The sequence below is a fragment of the Diceros bicornis genome, chromosome 4 (genome assembly GCF_020826845.1).
Source record: "Diceros bicornis minor isolate mBicDic1 chromosome 4, mDicBic1.mat.cur, whole genome shotgun sequence".
Taxonomy (NCBI): domain Eukaryota; kingdom Metazoa; phylum Chordata; class Mammalia; order Perissodactyla; family Rhinocerotidae; genus Diceros; species Diceros bicornis.
The window spans coordinates 52268023-52282373 of NC_080743.1; the positions used below are offsets into that span (position 1 = coordinate 52268023).

Sequence of the window (14351 nt, forward strand, 5' to 3'; positions counted from 1 at the left end):
GAATGGTTATAATTAACAAGGCAAGAAATAACAAATGTTGGAGAGGATGTGGAGAAAAGGGAACCTTCATACACTGCTGGTGGGAATGCAAACTGGTCCAGCCACTGCGGAAAACAGTATGGAGATTTCTCAAAAAATTAAAAATAGAGATACCATATGATCCAGCTATCCCAATACAGGCTATTTTTCCAAAAAACATGAAATCAACAATTCAAAGAGATTTATGCATCCCTATGTTCATCGCAGCATTATTCATAATAGCCAAGATGTGGAAGCAACCCACATGCCCTTCAACTGATGAATGGATAAAGAAGATGTGGTGTATATATATATATACACACACACACACACACACACACACACACACACACTGGAATATTACCCATAAAAAAGACAAAATCATACCATTGGCAACAATGTGCATGGACCTTGAGGGTATTATGCTAAGTGAAATAAGCCGGACAGAGAAAGACAAACACTACATGATTTCACTCATATGTGGAAGATAAACAAAGACATGGATAAGGAGAACAGATTAGTGGTTACCAGAGGGGAAGGAGGTGGGGGAGAGGGCAAAAGGGGTAAAGGGGCACATATGTATGGTGATGGATATACACTAGACTATTGGTGGTTAGCACGATGCACTCTATACAGAAAATGATATATAATAATGTACACGTGAAATTACACAATGTTATAAGCCAATATGACCTCAGTAAAATAATTAAATAAATTAAAAAAAAGTCACACACTCACACAAAAGAAAATAGTAAGCGTTAGAAATCAGAGTTTCTCTAAAAGCAAAGTAGGTCTTATTAAATCAGAGGATCAAGGGCATTGCAAAGATGGAGGTGCCCCATTCCGCAGGCTGTGGGGTTATAGGAGTTGACATTCTCTTGCCTCCCCTGGCAGGCTGCAGCATAAGCTGTCCTTTCTTTCCCCTTAGTTCTATTTGTCAGGATGCATGTACTCGGACTCATCCTCCTGCTGATGTTCGTCCCCACAATATAAACACTCCTGTGTTCTGCTCACCAGAGCACTCCCAGGAAACAGAATGCCTGAGGGAGGCTCTGCTGGCCTCTCGATCCCGGCTTCAAGAGCTGGAAATGGAGCTGGAGCATCAGAAGGTGGAGAGGCAGCAGCTTTTGGAAGACTTGAAGGAGAAGCAGCAGGAGATCTTGCATTTCCGGGAGGAGCGACTATCCCTCCAGGAGAAAGACTGCAGGTAAGAGAGAGCCCCTTGATAAGGAAGGTGGCCCCAGTTTCAGATTTAGAAGAAGGGATATTGGCAAGACAGTTAATAGCCCCTTTTGGAAGCCTCAGTTTCCCCTCTGCTTTCCTGATTTATGGGTGACATTGAGCAGAAGGAAGGGCTTCTCTGGGAACATCTTTTTCACTCTAAAGTTGAGAAAGCGAAAGTTGAGAGAGAAGACTTCAGCATATCAGATGCTGAAGAAAGAACATTCTCATGCTTTCAGTGAGATGGAGGACACTAGTCTAACCATCACGTACATCACATCCATCTACACCAGCCGTGATGCTAGTTTCCAGCATAAACCCAGTAACTGAACTGCTTGTCAACAGGAAAAGAGCCCTGTAGGGCCAGTAAGAACACCAGGCTGGTGTGTCTGCTCCTAGCTAATGTAGCTTATGGCATGTCTCCAAGCAAAATTACTTTACGTCTCCGAGCCTCCGTTTCCACATCTGTAAAATGAAAGTGATGGTCTCATGACCCCTGGGTTGACATCTAGGGCTAAAACTCTATGATGCAAAGGTTGGCTCACAGCTTATTGCCCTGGTGAGGCCGAGCCACAGCTCAGCGGACCCTTGCCTCTCCCCTGGCAGGCTGCAGCATAAGCTGGCCCTCCTGCAGCAGCAGTGTGAAGAGAAACAGCAGCTCTTCCAGTCCCTCCAGTCGGAGCTACAGATCTACGAGGTGCTTTATGGCAATTCCAAGAAGGGGCTGAAAGGTATGTGTTCCGCTCTACTCCCCCACCCCATGAGCTTCCTGCCCTTGCTTAGAATCCCAGTGAGGACTTTACCTTGGCAGTTGTGGTGATCTGGGAAGCTTCAGAGTTGTGTCTCAGAAGAATTCCCAGCCAGGCCTCAGCCTCCCAGTAAGAAAAGAAGAGAGCTCTCATACACAAAGCCTAGATGTTGGTGACATGAGCAAGATCCAGCCTAGGCATCCTTAAAAATAGGCCACGAGAGTCAAACTTCACCTACTTAGATGGCCAGAGCAAGTTAATCAAAGTCCAGATTATACACTGATTTTTTTTTAAATACGAAGAACTGTGCTGATGGTATCATCATTTGAAAAGGTCTTGAGTATTGTGATTAATACATACTGACCACCCATGCAGCCAATAGAGCAGGCAACCTGCTCCCACCCTGACCCTTTCCCCAGTTAGAAAATTCAAAGATACAAAAAAATTTACAAAAATACCACTAATAGGACTTAAATTTCAATCCTGGAATTAAATTTTAAACTCGTTTATTGAGGACTTTTGCCACCTGCTGAAATAATAATCTAGTATTTGAGACTCTTGTTATGTTTCCCTATTCTTCTTCAAATGGGGGAGGCTATTCTAAACATAAAGTTAATAAATCCAAGCAGGCTAGAACAGAGCTGATGTCAGTGTGATGAAATTGAGCAAAGATGAAAAAAAAAATCCTGAGCTTGATTACAAATATCAGTGGTAGAAGTACAGAATGGGGAGGCCTGGCTCTGTAGCCTTTCATGGGTTTGAGGATGGGGGAGTTAGGTAGAAACACATTTACACAAGGAAGTTGTAGGCCAAGGATGCTAGTAAAAGCAACTCAACCTGAGACCACAGTAGCGTAGGTGTGGTGTCCATATGGTGAGACCATGTCAGAAATATTGTTAGGTTGTGGAGCACCATCTTCTAAAAGAGACATTGACAAACTAGGGAACATAAAGAAGACAGGGAGCACAATGCCTTGGGACCAGAAATCTTGAACTGGTTGAAGAAACTAAAAACTTTTAGGCTTGGAAAAGATCATGAGGAGATGAGAACTGGCTTCAAATATCTGAAGAACTCTTAGGTGGGGAACAGCTGATGTGTTTTGTGTTTTGTGTCCCTTCAGAAGGCTGAACAAGGGGCATAGGGTGAAGGGCAGTGGGATTTGGATCTACGCAATTAATGCTTTCCTTTCCATGAGAGCCTTCTAGTGACGGAATGGCTGGTATGTGAAGGAGTAAGCTCCCCATCCAGCTGTATTTGAATAGAAAGGGATGATTTGTTAAGGATCTCACAGAAGCAGTTCTTGCTTTGGATGGGATATTGACTCCCTACACCTTTCAATTCTAAGTTTTCTGGATTGTATGTTTAAAAATTCCTTAAGCAATATGGTTTATTAAGAATTTTCACTATTCAGCAAAATTTGAATTTTCATAAAACCTGATTGAATTTCCTAATTTGCTCGTGAGAAGGTGAACCAGAACTTGAAGAAATACAGGCAGCACAGCAGGCTGAGAGAATAGCTCATGTACAAAGTCATGGGTGTGTTGAGTCAGGGAGGAGGCAGACCTGCCTATAGGAGAGCTTTGTATCAGGGGTGTGAGAAGTCAGGTTTGTTGGAAGGAGAGTTGCCGGCGTACAGAAGCCCTACAAGGTAGGATGAAAGTTTACATTCTATGCAGTAGGCAATGGAAAATGAGTATGTTTTTCCAAGAAATATAGGTGATGGTGGAAACAAGAATTTTAAGATGGTAAGACTGTGGGACCCAGGAGCTGGAGACATTAGAAAGAGGGAAACCTACTGAATGAGTGTGGCAATCTTCTGGGCATTAAGTGATGGGAGTCTAACATTAGGTGCTATTGGGAAGATAAAGGAGAATGGAGAGTTGGAAAACATTTTTTTAAGAAGAGTAAGTAAAACTGTGAGAATTTGGATTTAGGGAAAGAAAGAGAGGGAGGGGCATCATGGAACTTTGGGGTTAGTATCTGGAAACCACTTCATCCCGAACTCTCTCCCCTTTCTGCCTTTCTCCGTTTTTGAGGGTCTTTTAGGATTCATTTCCAAGCTACTGCCACTAAAGCCCCATAGTTGCCTATCTTTAATTCATTAATCCAATAAGAGCTCTGAACTGATGTCTTTTTTATATACTTCTTTGGTGACAAAACATAACTGAACTGACAAAAGGGTATTTATTCATAGTCTTCATTTATCCCACTCAGTGAGAATATTCACCTAACTCATGGTGGAAATATTAATGTGTTTGATTAAGGGCTGTGGCCTAGGTGCAACTGGCTGCATGAATTATATGGTATATGCATCCTATTGCCTTGCTAAAAACCAAAACAGATTCTACCTTTTGAAATACATTTGGCTTCAAAGTTTTCAGATAAGCCATGTGGTCTTGTCAAATATTTCTTAGATCTCTTCATCCCCAGTATGTAGGAATAGACTGTGTGTGGTGAGTGAGGGAAAAAACATGGAGAAGTTGAAAACGTCAACTAGTTATGATTTCTGGTCTGTGGTGCCCGACTCCCATTCTTACATGCCACCAAAAGGCCTGATGTCTCCCCCCACCCTCCTCTGATTCTTGAGTGTGGAGGTCATCAAATCTTCTCCCTGAGCCCCCACCCTTCTCTAGTTCCATGCTGACCTCCTGTCTTGGAAGACCCTGCTCTCTAGCCTGCAGCACTGAGGTTAACATGGAGATGAAATAATAGGCTTGACCTCATCTGCCAATCAAATGCCCTCTAGATGCACATGGGTCATTTGAGCCTCAGAAAACTGGGGTGTGTGCCATTTCAGTGTGTGCCCAGCCCCACACAGGAAAAGTGACATCTCCATCACAGATGTGTTGCCTGGGACCCTGAGGGTACAGTGGGGTCCTTGGCAGGAAGGAATGTCACAGAGGAGTGTTCTGACAAGTGCTTGGAGATACTTGGATCAGTGCCACCAGACCCCTCCTCCCTCTGCTTTCAGCTTACACCTGGGACGCCTGTCACCAAGCCCCTCTGAGCAGTGACTTGAGCCACCTGGTGGCAGAGATCCGAGCTTTGAGAGGGCAGCTGGAGCAGAGCATTCAGGTGAACAATTGTCTGCGACTGCAGCTGGAGCAGCAGTTGGATGGTAGTGCTGGCAAAGCCAGCCTCAGCCCCTCGTCCATTAACCAGAAGTTCCCAGAACTTCCACTGACCCTGGAAACAAGCAGCTGCTCTTCCCAAGGTAGGACGGAAAGGGATTCAGGAACCCCTCAGCGGGTGGGGAGGTCACCAGGACATCTGTGGTGGAAGTGACAGTTTTGTCTCTCCCACGGTACTTGGGATCAGCGTGCAATCGGAGGTGCTTCAATATAGCACCTTGAGTGAGAGCGATTCAGGGTCAGACCTGGTTCTAGATTCGAAGTTTGCCACTTACAGGTTGTTTGCCTTGGGCAAGGTGATTAAACTCTTCAGGTAGTGTAAGCCTAATCTTCAAGATGAGAATAATAATACTATATACCTTTAAGGTTATTTAGAGCATTAAATGAAATAATTTACAAGCACCTGTCACCATAAAAATTGCTCAACAGTTAACAGCTGTGTATGTTAATCTCTATTTCTTATATTTGTGGAGTGCTTTAAAATTTACCATGTATTTTCAAGTAATTTTTCAAATAATTTCATGTGAGGTAAGGCAGGTTTTCCTATCTCTGTATTTCACATGAGAAAGCTTAGGCGCTGAGACATTCACTGACATGCTGAGGTTTACAGGAGCTAAGAAACCAAACCAGGATTTGAACCAGGCGTTTGGCTTTCCAGTCTGTGTTCCTTCCAGCTTGCCATGCTCTGTCTTGGTATTGCTGGCCTTCTCAGCCTGGCTCCCCATTCCCTAATTTGTGGGGAACTCAGCTGTGTGATGAAACATTCCTGTCCCTAAAAAAATCCTGTCCATGGGAAAGAAGTGGATGGCGCCATGTTTATTCCAGGTGGCGGTCATGCACTTCTTCCGCCACTGGCCCCTTGCCTGCCTCTCCAGATAGAAATGTTTAACCAGTTCTCTCCCTCTCTTCTCAATACTCTTCATCAATCTCACTTCCCCCAGTTTTAATATGAATGTTAATACTGCCCCCACACCCCAGTCTCCTGACACACTCATTTCTACTTCCTCTTCTGTCTTTCCTTTTGATACACCATTTAATTCACCATCTCCACTCACCTCCACACCATATCCTCAATTTCATTCTAACCAGGAACCACTTTTGCTCAGGATTATCTAAAGCTGAGCTTTCAACCGTTCATGCCTGCTTTTCCTGGGGCATGTTAATCCTTACTTTTTTTCCTGGTCCTGCTAGATTTTCATTTATCAGACAATGGCCTTACGTGTCAAATGAAGGTGATACTCCCGAGATCACGTTGTTGTGGCCATTAAATCAGACAGCGTATGTGGACCGCCAAGCGTAGCACCTGGCACACAGATACTGCTCGGCCTACGTGAGGTGGATGCCTTGCCTACTGGGGCTACCATGATGGTTGCAGTGTTCAGTTCTGTCTCCTTCTCTCCCCTCTAACTAGGCTTTCCCCTCTCACTGCCTCCCCACAACACCAGCCAGGACTCAGACCCACCAGCTCAGTTGCTGCTCCTCCTGCTCACCCACCAGAGGCGTGAGCTGGAAAGCAGGCTCTAAGCCCCCTTTGCCTGAGCAGGATCCCTTCTCTCTTCTTTGTGCTGTTTTCCAGTTCCTCCACTGTAGGATTGCTGCCTGGTCTCCAACAGGGCATCTCTAACCCACCAAGGCTTTTGTCTCCTATTCTTATCACATTGCTACATTTTTTCCAGGACTAACTCATCAGAATGGTGATTAGAATGTTGAGTTTAATCGCCTGTAAATCCACTCATTGTTTGATTCAATATTTTTTTATTTTTTTTGGTGAGGAAAATTGGCCCTGAGCTAACATCCGTTGCCAATCCTCCTCTTTTTGCTGAGAAAGCTATGCCCTGGGCTAACATCCATGCCCATCTTCCTCTACTTTATATGTGGGATGCCTGCCACAGCATGGCTTGATGAGCGGTGTGTAGGTCCACACCCAGGATCTGAACCTGTGAACCTTAGGCTACTAAAATGGAGTGTGCGAACTTAAGCACTAGGTCACCAGGTCGGCCCCGATTCAATATTTTTCACATATATACTGCTTCATATATTTATGCATATTTACATTTAGTTATAAGGCATTGTATTAGACACAACATACAAAATTATATTCAAAACTGGGGTTAGAAAAATATACCTGAATATTTTTCAAATTGTAAGTTGGTTTCTCATGGGACACTTCAATTAAAGGAACACCTTCTTGTTCCAAACTAAGGGATTTGTTTGCTACTGCTTTGGATTGTGGTGTCTGGGTGATGATTATGTAAGAGGTGAGTCATGCTGCAAGTCTCCAGAGGTGAAGACGAGGCTGTACATGTGCTCCTGTGTGGTGTGTCCCAGGGTTCCTGAAAATCGTGTTTGTCTTTACTCCCTAGATTCAGTTGCCTCCCCTCCAGTTCGGGATGTCGGCATGAATTCTCCAGCTCTGGTCTTCCCCAGCTCTTCTTCCGCTGCTCCTGGCTCAGCGCCCACCATCTTCAATAGGACAAATGGTAAATATGGCAACTTAAGGGCTCAGGGACAGATGATGGAAAATTATTAATGTAAGCAAGCTTCGGTTCTCTATATACATATTATCTGAATGCAGAGATTTTTCTCTGCGTGTCCCCAGTCTTCAGCCCTATTCATTGCACCTTCTGTGACCAACTTTCCTGTCATTATTCTTCCTCCTCTGGTTTTCCTATTGCTCTGCTGTTGCTTTATTGCAGTGTTATCTCTCCCTTCCTCAAAGTGCTCTCTCTGTCCCACTTAATTTTCTTGTCTGTATCTTCTCAACCTGGAAATTTTAATTTTTTTATTAATAATATTTGTCCTGCATTTGTCAATAAAGATACAATGTACTCCTGGCAATTTTATCATTATGAGATGATGTAAGAAATGTTATAAAATCATAGAACCCAGAATATCTATGGCCTTCACACCACGCTAGTACTTTGCAAGACTGCCTTTGCAAGACTGTTCTTGTTCCTGGCCTCTTTCCCTATTTGATGTCTCTTTTGGATTGAAGTGAACTGAGGATATGATTATAAAAAACAGCGTTGTTGTGGTTTTATTTTTCAGAGCTGGGTTTGGATGCTTCTCCAGTAATGAAGGACCCTCCCAAGCTGGAGGGCGATGCTACTGATGGCTCCTTTGCCAATAAGCATGGCCGCCATGTCATTGGCCACATTGATGACTATAGTGCCCTGAGACAGCAGATTGGGGAGGGCAAACTGCTGGTCAAAAGGATAGCATCTCTCGTGAGATCAGCCTGCGACTTCCCTGGCCTCGAAGCTCAAGGCGCAGAGGTAATCGCATTGTAGCTCTTAGGTGCACCTTGTCCTCATGTCCTTTCTTCTTCTGATTTTAGCTCCTTCTCCCACTATTTGTTTCATGCTCTACAGCTCCCAACAGCTGAGGATATGTTTTCCATTTACACTCAGCCAGGCCTTTCTTCTCCATCTCCTCTTTGCACTATAAACTCTGCTCTGTCCAGTTGTAGCTGACTTGATATTTCCCCTCAGAACCAGAGGAGAGCCTGTGCAGCATCCTGCCCTCATCAGTAGAACATTTGATAGGTGTTGACGCACACATGTGGCGCTGTACTGAGTACCCTTTGGTCGCTTATTATCTATTACAATCACACTGGCACATGGCCATCGTGGGCCAAATAAAATCGCTTAACCAGATGGCTAGAAATTCACATCCCTATGGGCCACATGTGTGGAAGGGGTGAGAAACCTGGCAGCCATGGGCTTTCCCTGTTCAGACTGAGCACGGGAAGAGAGCAGGCAGCAAGCTCTCTCAGAACGCCTCACCGTCGAGAGACCAGGCACCAGCTGCTGTGCTGTCTGAGCCACTGGAACAGCACAGAAACGTAGGGCAGCCCTGTCCCCAGGAGCCCCCACACCAGAGAGGAAAACACACATCCGAGTCAATAAGTACAACAGGGGGCTCCAGGCACAGCGTTAGAAGTCGGCCTCTGGGTGTGAGGGCACGAATGAAGAGGCGGCCATTGTCCCAGGCAAGGAAAGGAACAGCTCCATAGAGGACCCACTGGGGGGATGTGTCGGTTCTCTGGGTGGAGGAGAACATTCCAGGTAAAGGGAGTGGCACCTCAGTCCCTGGAGCTACAAATGGTTCAGCCCAGTTGAAGCCTAAGGTGTGACTTAGGGAAGGGCAGGAGGTGGCAGAGCAAAAATCAGGGACCTTAGACTAGAGCACGGAGCAGCACTAGAGCTTACAAAGACAGGGGGAGACTGGAATCCAATGAATTCTTGATGACGGGAGGTCACTGCTGAGGTCGGAGATGCTGGGCTTCCAGGTTAGAAAAGGGTTTCTCAGGTCCAAGCAGGCCCGTATCCCTGCCTCACGCACAGAAGAAGCTTGAGCCCTGTGCTCGAAAGAAAAGTGATCTCTCAGCCCCAGCGATGTCCATGGCTACCTGCCCCCTTTCCCAGGTGCTGGGCAGCGAGGGCATCCGTGAGCTTCGGAGCAGCGCCAGCACCCTGCAGCACACGTTGGAGGAGTCGGCATCCCTCCTCACCATGTTCTGGCGAGCGGCCTTGCCAAGCTCCCAGAGCCCTGCACTGCCTGGTAAAGCGGTAAGAGGCCAGTGTCCTGCACTGGCTCTGCCCCCAAGTATCCTTATGCCCCCTGAGTCCCATGGATCCTGAAGCTCAGGAGCCCAGTGGTGAGTTGGGACAGACAGGACTCTAGGGAAGCATCCCCCGAGGGAGACCTCTCATTCCTGGTGGCTGCTTTCAGTGCAGCTCTGACTACATCCCAGCTCCTCCCAGCCCTGACCCCGGGATAAAAAATCAAAGAGTAAAAGGAAAGAATGTGGAGAAGGCAGAGACATAGGAACCCTGGTAACCCACACACGTTCAGTTTCTTTAACTTTCTGAAGTTTGGCTGAGCTGAAGTTCAGGGACATGTTAAAGTGTCAACACTTCTTTCCCCACCCCCCTCTCAGGTGCACGTAGTCAAGCATGATCACAGAATGTCAGTATGAGACTACCAGCCTCTTTTAGCCACCCACTGAAATCCCAATACATTGCTTAAATCTGTGACTCTGGGTCAGGCCTGGGGAGAGTCAGCCACCCCCAGGTGCTCTCAAATCTAAGGCCGGCTCTCTGGTTGGCAGAACCTTGGACAGGCACGTTTCAGAATCCTCTTCCCGGGGATTCTAATGCCAAATTAATAACCTTTATACCTTATGGGACCCAACTGTGCTAATTCCAAGTGAGGGGGTATTTTCCATCTTGAGGTTGGCAGAAATATTTACAAAATTGCAAACCATCTCCGGTGGCCCTGTCTCCCTAGGCATAATATCCCCAACCACCCAGTCTTACTTGTGACATCTGAGTGATATAACTGATGTCAGCACCAAATCTGAGCTCTCATTCTCAGATGGGGGTTCGGTATTGGCCTGGAGTCAGCTTCTCTTCTGCAACAGGAGTGTAGGCCTTTGCTAACGTATGGGGGCTCCCAGGTTCTCAGTGTTCCCACCACATGGCCTCATCCTATGCTGTCATCAGCTGGAGGGTTTTAGAGGCTTTAATGGATGGAATCCAGTCCAGAAAGAGTTAAGAAGATTCTAGGATCCCACTTTGGATTGTAAAGAGCCACAAAGCAGGGGTGCTTTAGGCCTTCTGACCATTGACAGAGAGCCTCTTCCTCTTACCCAGGGAGAGTCTATGAAAAGGGAACTTCTGGAACTGAGAACCAAGCTATCCAAACAGGAGAGTCTCCTTCAGAGTACAGCTGAGCGTCTGAAGACCGCCAACCAGCAGAAGGAGAGCATGGAGCAGTTCATCTTCAGCCAGTGTGGGTGCCCCAAGCCAGGGAATGGGAGAGGAAATGGGGGGCCTTCCAGACTCCCCATGTGCTGCGGATGGACAGTGACCAGAGAGGCTACAGGAGAGGGGAGATTGGTGTGATGTCCTCGATCCTCCTGTGCCATGATTAATCATGTATGCAGGGGGAGGGGGCCTTGGGGACAGCAGGAGACCCCAAGCTGAGTGGCCAGAAAGACACGCTTTAGAATACGCACCCAAGGCAAGGATGGGCCCGGTGGGTAATTTCTGCCTTGTTGGGCTGTTTTATTTCAGTGACCAGGACACATGATGTTTTGAAGAAGGCAAGGACTAATTTGGAGGTAAGGAAACCACTGCACTGGTCAGAGCCCCAGAGCCCATCCCAAACCCATCACCATCTGTCAGCAGAGTCTGCAGGTGATGCTCAACCTGCTCTGACCTTCCAGGAGAAGACTTCTGGTCCCCTTGTAGGAACGCAGGTCCTCAATAAGCATCCTTCTTGTTTCCATCCCCATCACCCCTCTCACCCCAAGCAGCTCCCTCCCCTGCCATGTCGGTTCACTCTCACACTGTCATCCTCTCCTCTCTTTACTCCAGTTAGCCCTCCTTTATGCCAATTCAGGAGTCCGAGAAATGCAATTCAGTTGGTTCTCGAGGTCAGAGGACCTACGGGAGTCTGCCTCTGAATTAGCTTTCAGTGAAGGGGTCCTGGGGCCAGGTACATGTTCTGGTGTTTCCCACACCACTCTAGGAAAAAATAACAGCAAGATGCAACCCAGTAAATTGATTTCACTGCGTACTGTTGGGCTGAGAAGAGCAATTTGATTTTGATATATCTTTTTCTTTAAGCAACATCACAAAAGAAAACTGTGGGTCTTATTAACCTAAAGGAGAATCTTATAATAAATAAAAATTGAAACTTAAAGGGAAAGATATTATATATATGGCAGACATTCTCTACATTTACTTAAAACACTAACACATTCCCTAGCAAGTACTTCGAAGAAAAACTTGAGGTGTTAGAAATCGCTTAAAAGTCAGAAACCAAACCTTTTAACTTGGACTGTAAAGCTTGGCCATAAGCAGCTGAGCCCATTCCTAGGAATGTTCCTAAACTGTAACCTGAAAGAATGTTGATTCCACAGTGTGAAAATGGGTTGAGCCATGATTTAAATTTACTCTTTTCTTTTTGTTTTTTTTGCTAATTCACTTTGTTTTTCTCTGAATTCCTTTCTTTCCCGAGCCTTTTTAGAAGAACACTTACAAGATTGCCTCTGTAAAGCCTTATTCCTGTCCCAGCAAAGGTAACACAACAGCCTCACATACCCACTGGCTTCCCCCAGTTTGGAAGTGTTCTCTCCGCTTCCTCTAGGCCATTGGAAAGGGCCCAAGGCCTGGGCTCTAATCCCAGGCCTGTCACTAACTGGCCGTGTGCATTGGCCGGCCTCTCAGTCTCTGTGAGCAGCCACCCCTCATCTGTAGGAGGTGGCAGTAGACTTAGAAGATCTCTGAGGTCCCTGCTGACTTGACGCCTCCCTCTCCCCTGTTAAGTAAATGGGACATAAACTTCACAGGGGGACTTCCCTGTAGAATGTCCTCTCCTTCCTACAACAGGCTGTTTCTAGATGTGCATGTTTCAGACTAAGCACTTCTTTTCCTGGGAGATCACAGAAGCCATCACTTTGCTCCAAAGTGAATTGGAGGGTGAACTGGCCCCTGAAGAAGGGCTGGTGGGATCTGGCCACCCGGTGTGCAGTGGCTTTGAGCAGGGATATCACTGCCGGAGGTGGTGGGGAAGCTTTTCCTCTAACCTGGTGGCACCAGTTGCACCTCAGACCACAGCGCATGCCCTCAGCTCATCCTCTTTTTTTTTTCTTTTTTCTGAGGAAGATCAGCCCTGAGCTAACATCCATGCTAATCCTCCTCTTTTTGCTGAGGAAGTCAGCTCCTCCTCTTAACAGGCTCTCACCGTGCTCCTGGCTCTGTCACCACTCAGCTCCCACTCTAGCCTCAATCAGCCACCAGCAAGGCCTGATAACAGACTCATACTTTGTTTGATTTCTGCCTCCAGGTGAAATCCCTAAGGGCTCTGCCGTGCACTCCCGTCTTGTGACCCTTGCCTTCCAGGAGCCACGCAGGGGGCGAAGCCACCAGAGGTCGTTGAAGCAGCAGGAAGGATGGGCCTGCCCCCCTTTTGCACAGCTACCTATCTGCTGAAGAGACCTGGGCCCCACTCCTCACACCCTGCTGGAGAGTCTAGAAGAAGGTGTCAGAGGCCTGGTGGGACCGGACGAAGGCAAAGAGCCTTTCCTGCAGTCATGGAATACCATCAGCCCAGGGTCGCTTGTCCCACCACTAAGCAAAACACGCGTAGTTTTTAGAGGACCTTGTGACGCTGCTTCTCAACACCCACTGGCAGGGGAACCAACAACAGCACATTTCTCACCTCAGCACCTGTCCTCAGAGGGTCAACTCAGGGGAAATAGGACCTGCTTCCTAAGACGGGGGCGTGTGGTCCCAGTGCTGGAGCTCCTCGGCAGTTCTAAAAGCACACGACTGAGTGGCAGTGCCCTGCTGGACAGTGGGGCTCAGGCAGCACTGCCCACAGATCCACACTGGACCCAGGGCCAGCTCAGCTGGGTCACTGTCAGGGTGGGCATCAGTCTACACTACAGCACCTGAGTTCTTTGAATCCACATGGTAAAAGCGGTGACTTCCCGGACGCCATCTCCTGCTTAGCCTGGCACCTCCTATTTCTATTCTCTTTTGATCTCCAAAGTGTGCTGACCTCACTCTAAATATGCTGTCCTGCTTTATCTGCCCAGCTTCTCTCTGGGGAATTGAGACTAAGGGCCAAATCAAGCCCATTGAAGGTCTTCTGTAAAGCAAACCAGTGATCATTTTTAAGTGGCATGTGAGAAGTCCCCGGTTGTGCTAAAGCCTAGTCTGTCTTCACAGTGCTTTAGAAGGTGTGTATGTGTGTATAAATGTATGATATATATTTATATATGTGGCTATAGCAATATGTTGGCTGACATAACTGGTGGACAGGGTTAGTGAGAGTAAATGAAACTGTCTGTTTGGTGGCTATTAAAGCAAATGTGTATAAAGAAATAAAAAGATTTTCTTCGCCTGCTTTGTTTCCAATTTCTGCACCAGACTCCAGGCTGAGTGTGTGAGAAGAGGAAAGACAACTGTTGTGAAGGTGCTTATAATCTAATGCTGAAAGTCTGCATTTAAAATAATAAGTTTTTCCTTCTTTGCCATTTTGGAAGAATCCCCAAGCTAAAACTACAGAAGAGTCGTTCTTATATTTGGGTTGCCTTAGAATCAGAGTTGGAGATTATAAAAACTACTTCCTGGGCTCCAATCCCAAGAGATTTAGTGTGCGTGAGGCCCTAGAATCTGCATTTTTTATACAAGCATCCCGGGTGATTCTGATGCAG

At 46.6% G+C, this 14351-nt stretch overlaps 1 protein-coding gene across 6 annotated transcripts in view; it reads left to right on the forward strand.

Moving 5' to 3' along the window:
- Window positions 1–14033, forward strand: part of PDE4DIP (phosphodiesterase 4D interacting protein) — a 197309-nt gene extending 183276 nt beyond the window's left edge. For 5 of the 6 annotated variants that reach the window (XM_058538932.1, XM_058538931.1, XM_058538928.1 and 2 more), the window contains 9 exons: window positions 1036–1225; window positions 1846–1970; window positions 4960–5202; window positions 7483–7599; window positions 8168–8394; window positions 9547–9690; window positions 10777–10915; window positions 11200–11246; window positions 12977–14033. In XM_058538932.1, the coding sequence (XP_058394915.1) occupies window positions 1036–1225; window positions 1846–1970; window positions 4960–5202; window positions 7483–7599; window positions 8168–8394; window positions 9547–9690; window positions 10777–10915; window positions 11200–11246; window positions 12977–13018 (1274 nt within the window). In that variant the 3' untranslated portion in view covers window positions 13019–14033. Of the gene's footprint in view, window positions 1–1035; window positions 1226–1845; window positions 1971–4959; window positions 5203–7482; window positions 7600–8167; window positions 8395–9546; window positions 9691–10776; window positions 10916–11199; window positions 11247–12157; window positions 12210–12976 lie in introns of all 6 variants that reach the window. The other variant, XM_058538936.1, reaches the window with a different exon arrangement.
- Window positions 14034–14351: the final 318 nt, after the last annotated feature.